The sequence below is a fragment of the Leptonychotes weddellii genome, chromosome 8 (genome assembly GCF_054177405.1).
Source record: "Leptonychotes weddellii isolate Sample4059 chromosome 8, ASM5417740v2, whole genome shotgun sequence".
NCBI lineage: Eukaryota > Metazoa > Chordata > Mammalia > Carnivora > Phocidae > Leptonychotes > Leptonychotes weddellii.
This window is the reverse complement of record NC_138376.1, coordinates 40686401-40696514: the sequence shown is the minus strand read 5'-3', so window position 1 is coordinate 40696514 and position 10114 is coordinate 40686401. Positions and strand designations below refer to the sequence as shown.

The 10114-nt window shown below is 41.3% G+C and overlaps 2 protein-coding genes across 4 annotated transcripts in view; one reads left to right on the top strand and one right to left on the bottom strand.

Moving 5' to 3' along the window:
* Positions 1 to 10114, top strand: part of ELOVL5 (ELOVL fatty acid elongase 5) — a 67199-nt gene that overhangs the window by 23465 nt on the left and 33620 nt on the right. The gene's annotated exons all lie outside the window — the stretch shown is intronic.
* LOC145723018 (uncharacterized) overlaps positions 7 to 10114 on the bottom strand; it is a 25144-nt gene continuing 15036 nt past the window's right edge. For 2 of the 3 annotated variants that reach the window (XR_014147724.1, XR_014147725.1), the window contains exons 2-3: positions 6475 to 6540; positions 2900 to 3713 (exon numbers count right to left, since the gene is read on the bottom strand). Coding sequence is in view for 1 of the 3 variants with exons in the window: in XM_081828445.1 (XP_081684571.1) it covers positions 2229 to 2300; positions 3526 to 3713; positions 6475 to 6540; positions 7767 to 8028 (588 nt within the window). In the remaining 2 variants the exon portion in view is untranslated. Of the gene's footprint in view, positions 2301 to 2899; positions 3714 to 6474; positions 6541 to 7766; positions 9607 to 10114 lie in introns of those variants that run through there. The other variant, XM_081828445.1, reaches the window with a different exon arrangement.

Sequence of the window (10114 nt, the reverse complement as noted above, 5' to 3'; positions counted from 1 at the left end):
TTTTGAGCAAGAAGCCTGATGCCGGCCTTGATCCCAGGACCCTGGGATCATGACCTGAGTGGAAGGCAGACGCTTAACCGACTGAGCCACCCAGGCGTCCCCCTGACTGTGATTTTAGATAACACCTCATTTACTAAGTAAAAGCCAAAAGGCTTGCCATAAAGTCCTGTACTTTTTTTTTTTTTTAAAGATTTCATTTTTATTTATTTGACAGAGAGAGACACAGCGAAGAGGGAACACAAGCTGGGGGAGTGGGAGAGGGAGAAGCAGGCTTCCCGCGGAGCAGGGAGCCCGATGCGGGGTTCGATCCCAGGACCTTGGGATCATGACCTGAGCCGAAGGCAGACGCCTAACGACTGAGCCACCCAGGTGTCCCAAAGTCCTGTACTTTCAATCTAAAACACACCACTGTTCAAAGACACTTCTAATCAGGGATCTACAATCATTTTCCCGAAAATAAACACTAAGTTTTTTTTGAGATAACTACAAGTAATGCCAAGTCTCTCCTTGGGGAATTAAAGCCACAATAAAAGGTTACAAATCTAAATGGGAGTGCTTGCAAATGTTTATACATGGCTTAATTCTCCACCCAGAGATTTAACAATAGTTTAGTGCTGTAAGACATTTGTACTGTAAGCCTGAAAGGTGGTCCCTCCCCTAAAAATGTATACAAACTGTGCCTACCCTTGGAGGGCAGCTTTCCTCCCCTGTTTAGCTTTAAAGCCTATATTACGTAACAGCAAAAAATAGGGAGGATGTAAGTTTTGATTTCCATTTCAGCTACAAATGTAGTAACTATGAACAAGTCTAAACTTTTTCTAGATTTTAAACTCTGTTTCACAGTTTTCAAATCGTCATTTATTTATTTTCCTTCTTCTGGTAATTTTAAAGTTATAGTGACTCTCCCCCTTTCACTTCCTTGTTATCTCCCTTCTTTCAAGACTTCTCTGTCTCCTTTAAGTGACAGTTAATTTTATTTGTATTAGCCTAGAACTTGCCAAGGCAGCTGTGAATTCACAAAGGATAAAATAAACACAACTATTCATGACTATTTATTTTTTAAATTCCTTACAGACCCAAATATGTAGATAAGCAGAAGGGTAAATAAAGACTAATAATCAAGACTCTGCCAACTGTGTGACCAAAGGCAAACAGCTCCAGGTCTTGGGACATTTGGCTGAAATGAGAGGCCCAACTGGGATCCATGACCTCCTCAGTTTGTTCTGTCACAAAACTCCATGATTGCTGTCCTAGGTTTTACTCGTCAATGGAATATAAATGCTAATTAAAAGAAAAAAACAGCTAAGATGAAATGAAAAGCTTGACAAAGGATAGGTTATAATGGTATTACTGATGGGTTTATGTAAATACAGGAAAAAAAGTCACAAAAATCTAATGTAAATACCACGTAACAAGTAGTAAAATGTAGGGCTTATTTTCAACTCTGGAACACCTGATCTGGGCATATTTTTAGAAAGTGGATTTAATTTAAGGAATTACTGCTGTATGTACTCTAAATCATCAGTTAAAAATGTTTTCCTCCACTGTATATTTCTTGAGTCTCTTCATCCAGTGCTCAGACGGCTCAACCTCACCTCTAGTTCTCACTAAGCTGTCAGAGGAAAATCTGTATTTCCTACTACAGTGCTTCTGGAACCCTCCCAATTCAGTCCTATGTACACAGCAGCAATTTATACAGCACTGTTCTTCCCCTCTTTACTCAAGAATGACCTGTTTGAGAGAGATTAAATTCTGACGTTCTAGCTCTATCTCCAGGGCTTGAGAAACCTGTTAGGCAGATCCTTAAGTTCTAGAAGACTTAATAACTTAAATATTTTTTCTCTAGAATAGTGCTATGCATAACAATAAACTCTATAAAAGCTTTCTTTCCTTTTTTTTTTTAAGATTTTATTTATTTATTTGACAGAGAGATAGAGAGAGAGCACAAGTAGGCAGAGCGGCAGGCGGAGGGAGAGGGAGAAGCAGGCTCTCTGCGGAGCAGGGAGCCCGACGCGGGGCTCGATCCCAGGACCCTGGGATCATGACCTGAGCCGAAGGCAGACGCTTAACGACTGAGCCACCCAGGCACCCCTATAAAAGCTTTCTTAAGGAAAGGGCTGTATCAACTATCAGTTATGGGAAAATAAACCGTTCACTCTGAAAAACCTGACACCTTGCTGCAGTTTGTCCCTTGAACACAGAGATGTGCACAGTGCTGGGCCCAGGAGTCACTCCTGTGCTCTGCCCCTGCCTCCAGTCCTGCAATATCCATCTGGGAGGCTAATTAAACTGCCTTCATTCTAGAATAGGACAGAAAAAAGCGAAAAAAGGGGTTGTAAGCATTTCACAGAGTATCAAGCATAAAAATCTACTACTCTAATCATAAACTCTTTAGCTGGCTTATGCAACATACACGAAGAACAAGCCACAGACCTCCCACAGGTGCAATCAATACCTCCCACGATCAAACAGTGTTTTGCACCAATGTGACCACCCAGACACCCTCTCGCACACAACCACACGCAGACAGGGAGGCAGGATGGAGAGGCCTGAGGCTGACGGAGAATTCATTCTTCCCTCTAAACACCAATTTTAAGATTCATTTTGATTTCTCCCCTCCTCCCCTTATCTTCTTTACTACTCCTTGGGGAATTAAAGCCACAATAAAAGGTTACAATTCTAAATGGGAGTGCTTGCAAATGTTTATACATGGCTTAATTCTCCACCCAGAGATTTAACAATAGTTTAGTGCTGCGAGACATTTGTACTGTAAGCCTGAAAGGTGGTCCCTCCCCTAAAAACGTATACAAACTGTGCTTACCCTTGGAGGGCAGCTTTCCTCCCCTGTTTAGCTTTAAAGCCTATATTACGTAATAGCAAAAAATAGGGAGGATGTAAGTTTTGATTTCCATTTCTTTCATTTTTATTTCAGCTACAACGTTTGCCTTTGAGATCATCAAATATGGTTTCCAACCTCCCAGTTATACAGATAAAATAATTTGGCCCAAACTTACAGACCATTCAGATCTTAAACACAGATCTCACCATCCACTCTTCTTAGCTTTTAAAAATGAACTTGTCAAATCTCAAAGCTATTTACAGTTATCAGATCAGGTGAGAGGCTTGCCAAAAAACACACCCAAACACAACTGCTACCCACTTCCTTCCTCCCCCACCTCCAAACCAGAATCCTGCATTTATTAAATGCTTAATAATAAAATGTTCACAGATCTGTTTTTCACATTTTGTTCATTTTCCACCCTGTGTTCTGCTTGCATAAAAGTATTTCTAGAAAATGATATGAAACATCACAAATCAATAGCAAAGGCTTCTATTTTAGATATTCTAGAAGGCATATTTATACAAACAACTCTGGCATTTTGGCAAATCAATTTTAAAACATACTCAAAATGGATTAATGTATTTGCTCTCCCAGTCCCCCCATCCCACCCCGCAATGCAGCTGCCCTTATTTAGGAACACCATTGAGGACGGTGATCAGAGCACATTTAAGGGACAGACCTACCTCACAGAACATATAGAGAGACAGCAATGTGAGGCCAAGGTTATACACCACTAAAATTCCCCGGCAAGAGAACGGCTGCCTATTCTTCATGTATTTTGGTCCCAGCCATACAATTAGTAAGTATATGACAGAGCAGATAAAAGTAGGTATATAATTGTCCAGAAGAAACCATCCTTTTACTCTGGTATCTGGAAAATAATAAAAGAAAAATATTTAGTGATTAATAACGCTGATAAAAAAACCACCACAACTTTTTTTTTTTCAAACACTAAAAATCTTCCCTCCCCATAATTTTTTAACAGTCATCTAATACTCAAGTTCCTAATCCCAACAAGGCCAACTGGAAGAGGAAGCAGGAGTTTTCAATACTTGTCATCCAAGGTGAAGCTCCTTATTACATGTTCTGAATAACATGTATATCATACGTAGTTTTTGCTAAGTAAAAAAAAATATATATATATATATTTTCCAAAGAATCTTAAATAAGCAAGGAGAAAGCTAAATTTTCCACTAACTGTATTTACTGACCAGATGTGCTGAATGCTGCACAGGATAATAAAACTCCAGAAATGACAGGCTTTTTGAACTCCAGAGTTCTCACCTGATGTTAAGTGCCTGCCAGCCTGCCCGGCATGTACAGACTCAGAGAAAATGGGCTATTCATCCAGCTTAACGACAGTCACTGATGAGAGAGGAGGCATCTGCTCTGAATGCAATGGTCAACAGCAGAGGGGACAAATAAGAAGGGGTGAGGTAGTAATGACCAGGGAAGTGATTATTTAAGGAACCACGGGAGCAGCAGCGGCTTGAGAGAGTAGACCTGCACAGATTCAAGGGAGCTACAGACGGAGGAGAGCTCTCCCCTGTGCTCCCATCCTCTTTCCCCTGCAGGGATGAGGAGAATTAGCTCCAAGTAGCTGCTGGGAGCAATCTGCCAGCCTCTCCTTGAAAGGGGGTAAACGCCCTGGCAGCCAACCCCCCTAGGTGTTAACCTGTCCCCTGCAAGTCAACTTCATCCTGTGGCCGACTCCCAGGAAGCCACCTCTGCAGCATGTTCCCCTCAGCATGCTGCTTTGATGAACCCCCGAAACCTATCGCTCCTCAATCTTCTCTACCGTCCAAGGTCACCTACTCTGGAGCTCAGAGGCACATGCAGGTTTTGCCTCTGTCATCTTCAGAGAGGCAGCAGCGAGCAGGGAAAGGCTCTGTCCCCTCTTCAACCTCCCGACTGGGCCACGCTGCTACTTTCTCCAATGCTTTTTCTCTTGATCTTGCAGGAAAAGCACCCATCCACTTGGGGAACAGGTTGTCCGTCTCCTTTCTTGCAGACATTCTAAATTCTCCTGGTGTTTCTCTGTAGTGCTCCTCCCCTGGCTTCAGAGGGAGATGCCCTCCACCCTCTCCCCACTACTTATGCTAAGGTGGCTCCAGTGGACTTAAGGGGGAGGTTCTTAATGCCTTGTGTTCTCAACTCTGGGCCCTGGCTATCAACTGTGAGAAAACAAGTTCCCATTTAGCAACTAACATTAGGCGGTTACATATGTTTGTGTGCACACATAGATCACAAACGTAGTAACTGCACACACAGAAACCTCCCATTTCCTTTCACTTAATGAAACAACTGTGGCCGTGGAGCTCTGAGGAAATGACAGTGGGGCAAAAGGCGCTGGGGAAGAGTTTCCTTGTTCTTAAATCCATGCAAATGAACAGATTTTTTTCCTTCTCTTCCGCAGGTGATGTCTGGTGCTTCTGCAGTCATGAAAGGTGGAGGGACTTTTCTGAGGACAGAACTGCTGATATACTGAGAATACAAAGTAGAAAATGACAAGAACAAGTGTCCTTGGTCCCTGAAATAACTCAGGGGTTGCTCAATCTTGGTAATGTAAACTGATCATTATTGTTTCAGCCATTCAAACTTGGATTCTTTTGTCCCATAAGGTTGAAATAAGCATCATCTCAACACAAGTAAATACAAGATGATCTAACTTGTTTTTCTCATTTGGCTGTATGCTAATTTACTTAACCTTTCGCCTCTTGATGGGCACCTAGATTATTCCCAGTCTTGACAAGCAATGCTGTAGGGAACACCCTTATTCCTATCTTTGCATAAATGATCAAGATAAGCTCTAGGATAAAGCCTCAGGAGTCAAACAGCCGAATCAAAGGGCATGTGCTTTTTGATTTCAATGGAAGACACAATTACCCTCCAAAGAGGTCATACCAATTAGACTCTTTCCCCACATCATCACTGTTCTCAAACACATTTCATTTCTACCACACTAAGAGATGAATTCCTTTTGCTATTTTCTTTTGTACTTTAAAAATCATAAGTGAAACTGAAAATCTTTTCATCTGTCTAAAAGCTTCTTGCAATTTTTTCATGACTCTGTGAACCTATAAAGTTCCTTTTTTATAGATACATCGGGAGACATTACAGACGATATTCAAAGAGAGCAATATGGAGCTGATTTACTTCCTACAAGGAAACAATTGATGAAGTATAAAAAAGTGAGGTCAGGTGTATATATTTACCCACTGATGTGACACAACACAAAAGGCCATTAACAAGCCGTTAAAACTGTAAGAGGGGAAAAGTTTTAAACTACTCCAGCAGTGCATTTTGGAAACCGGTCTCAGCTGCAGACTCGCAGCAACTGAGGAAAACATACCACGAGGTGAAAGGCGCAGCATTCTCAGGCTGCAAGCTTTCCAGCATAATCTGAACCCCAGCTACAGCCAGCAGAGGGTCACAGCCACTGTATCTCTGTGCCGATAGCCAGGGACACTGCACCACCTCAAGACCATTGTCACAGGACTTCTCCAAGCCCCTTGTTATCCAGGACAAAGTGTTAGTCTTATCATAGAAGACGCTAATGTTTTCTAGAATCTCTTCATGCAATATTTATAAGTGTCTATAAGGGGAGGGGAGCAAAACCAAAACCACCTTACCTCGGGGGCCTAGCAATGCCTTGAAATAGGTACTAAGTGATGCATCAAAATTTTCCATTTTAAAACCTATTAAGAAAAACAGACATTGATTAATCTCTACTCAAAATGCTTTTATACAGTGCTTTTTCATAAAAGAACAAGAACAAATCCTTTTCAAAGAATATGCTACGGACAAGGTTATGCTGAAACTTTTTTTTAATTCCCAAAGTAACTTGTGTGCTAGGTCTAATTTGAAAATCAAAAGGAAAGACAGAATCCCGTGAATTCACTTTATAAATGAAGTGCCAGTTTTCTGAACTTCTTTTCGCAGTTCCATAAAAATGCTTTCTGTGAAGCTGGAATCTCAGTGGGGAGAAGAGTGGAACTGGATGGAAAAAGGTGGCAGACGGGAGAAGATTCCATCTGGGCAAGAACCAAAGCTTGAGGTAAGCCTGTAGCCAAGATAGGAAGAGCCATGTTGGAGAAAGGAAGGCCCCGGTGAATAGATGGTTTCCTCTGCTTGCTATTTTCATTAATTATTATTTAAAAATATTTCATGTCCGTGGTAAAAAAAATATTTAAATATTAAAAATGAAAAGAGGTGCCCCCCCAAATAATCTCATCACTTCACTCCAACCACAATCCTAAAGCCTCACTGTCAGAAGGAGCCTATGGTAACATTTCTTGGACATACCTCGAGACTTTTCTCTTCTGAGCACAAAAGGGGTCATGCCAACGGGTGTTTTTTTATAATTGTGGATTTTAACCCATTAATAGATGATTAGGTCAACTTAGCATTAAAAAGTAGTTAAAATAATATTAATCAGAATGCTTTGCCCCTAGTGAGAATGAATATTTTCATAAATCTTTAGTGTTACTGTATCACATAAGTATGATGATATATACCTAAGTACCGTGTGCTGTGCTGAGATATAAAATATATTCTTACTGTGGAGGTTACAGTGAACAAACAGAAAACAATGTTATATCAAGAAGAGTACATATTACTTGCTTTCACTTAAAACATCTTGGAAATATAGTCTCCTATCAGTAGTTACAGATTTACCTTCATCTTCTAAGATTTTATAGCTCCCCACAACTCCCCCCTATTTAAGATTTACATTTACAGTATAGCTAAGCATCTTTTCATATGCAATATCAACTAGATTTTCTATATTAAAGTTAGAAGGCATACATTTACTCTTCACAGAAATAACCACAAATATTTTACTTTCCCAGGGCAAAGGCAAAATTGGTTTTATTAACTAAGTAAGCTGTTAATCATTTAATGATATTTCTCTTCCTTGGCTTACCACACTGAAGTATTATGTATTCTTTGGCTAATTTCATGGATAAACTTTCCTTCATCCATGGACTAGTTATATCTGTGTCAATCCAGCCGGCAGTGAGACAGAGACAGGTGGAGCCACCAAGAACACTTAGAAAGAAGTAGTTACCAGGGTTCTGTTCTGACATCTGCCCCGGCCCTCTGGGGTGGGGAGTGGAGTGCGCAGGGAAGGTACTGACTCCCTCAACCCATGGCTGGAAACCAGGAAGCCACCAACTTCCACACATCCAAGTGCCAACAATTACACACAATCACAGTACTAGGTCACCTCTGAAATTAAACAGTTTTTTTTAACATACTGTACTCCTAAGACCATTCTGGTCCTGATCCATTTTCCTGCCCCAGACTGAACCTCTTCAGGGGACAGAAATTCTAGAAAATCTTGAGAATTGGTTAAGCTTTACATTTCCTAAGCAGAATTCCTCTTAAAAAGAATGCCATCCATTTCAGGATGCTTTATCTATTCAAAGTCCTGCAGTTGGGAAATAATTTTATTGTATCTATTTTTTCGTCATCTACCGAAAATCATCTAGAACACGTAAGTTTTAGAAGACAAACATCATGTTTTTGTGAAATCGAAATCATTCTAATACAATTTAACTTTATCTGTGAGGGATGGTAGGCCATGTATATGGAGGTCACGGGGTTCCCTTTACCCCCAATCAAAAGCAAACAGGCACCAGGAGGAACAAGGCTGTGAATACCTTGACTACTGGACTGAATTACTGATGGACAAGCTGCCCACCGGGGACAAATCCACCTTCTTCCAAAACATTTTAAATCTAAGTCCTGCTTTTACTTAATGAATATAGAGCTTACTAATGGATCATATTACACATACAAAAATCAGGTATTAAGGCTGAGAGCAGGTATACAGGCCTAATAGGCTGGCAGGTGATTAGGTGGCTAAGTGCTGGGCTCTTTATCAGACCACTTGGGTTTTTATTTTTTTTAAAGATTTTATTTATTTATTTGAGAGAGAGAGGGAGTACGTGCTCATGCATGAGCCGGGGGAGTGGCAGAGGGAGAGAGAGAAGCAGACTCCCTGCTGAGCAGAAAGCCAGACGCGGGGCTCAATCCCAGGACCCTGGGATCATGAGCTGAGCTGAAGGCAGATGCTTACCCGACTGAGCCACCCAGGCGCCGCAAGACCACCTGGGTTTGAAATCCTTTTTGTCCACTACTAGCAATGTGACTTTGGACAACTTATTTAACCTCTTATCTGTAATATGGTGGCAAATGTAAAGTAATTGCCTCAGAGGTTAAGAAGCTCAAATGATTTAATACACATAAGATCCCTAGAGCAGTGCCAGGCATGCAGTAAGCCCTTGATAAAGGTTTCCTGCTGTATGTCTGCAACAGGTTCAACTCCATGAGGAATACTGCCAACCATCAGTGGCCACTCGTGCTTCTCAGCAAGGGCACTGCTGGCCTTCTGTCCCCGGCCCCTATGTATCCCTAATGCCATCAGTGAGCCCCCAGTCATCATGACAACCCACCCACAATGTCCCCTTCAAGTGCTAACACCCCCGGGGGGACAGCAATGGAAGGTGGGTGAGTTGATAGCATCACATGAGATAGGAGCGGTTAATATGAGGCATTAAACATGGAAGATAAGGCTAAAATGAACACAGTGATTAGATACACAAATATCAAGCACCTACTGTGTACAAAGGATGGCTGAGCAGGGATAAACACAAAGGAGCATACCTAGACACCTAGAACAAACTAGACATTCATAGCGCGGAAAGAAGCCAGAGGTTATAAACCAAAACCAAAATAAAACTCATCCCGCGAATGAGCAGATGTTAGAATGATGCATACTACAACAAGCTGTATACTTAATACTATGCTGTCAAGATACCCTTCAAATAACAGTATTCTGGGATCATTAGGAAAATACCTGACAAAGCCATAAGGCAATCATTCTAAATTTTAACCAAGAGGCCTCCCAGAGGGGCTGTAACCAGTTGCGCTGTGTTTTGTAAATGTAAGGAGGATATAGAAAAGGTGGACACAAGTAAAAAAAAACAAAAAAAAGTCAACTATGACAGGGAACAGACCTGTGGGGGAGAGTTGGGAGGTGGGGAGAACATGAGTGGTCTTGGAAAAAATGAGGCCCAGGAACTGGTACAACGACCTATCAGTGTGAGAACAATGCCTAGGACATCGTTCAATTTGGGAATCTAGGCTAACATCATAGCAACAAAGAGCAGCTTGATTAAATGTAAGGTAAAATTTCAGCCCAAGCATCCTGAAGTCAGCAGCAGGTTACCAGAAGCAACTGTGAAATTTAGTATTTGGAGATATTAA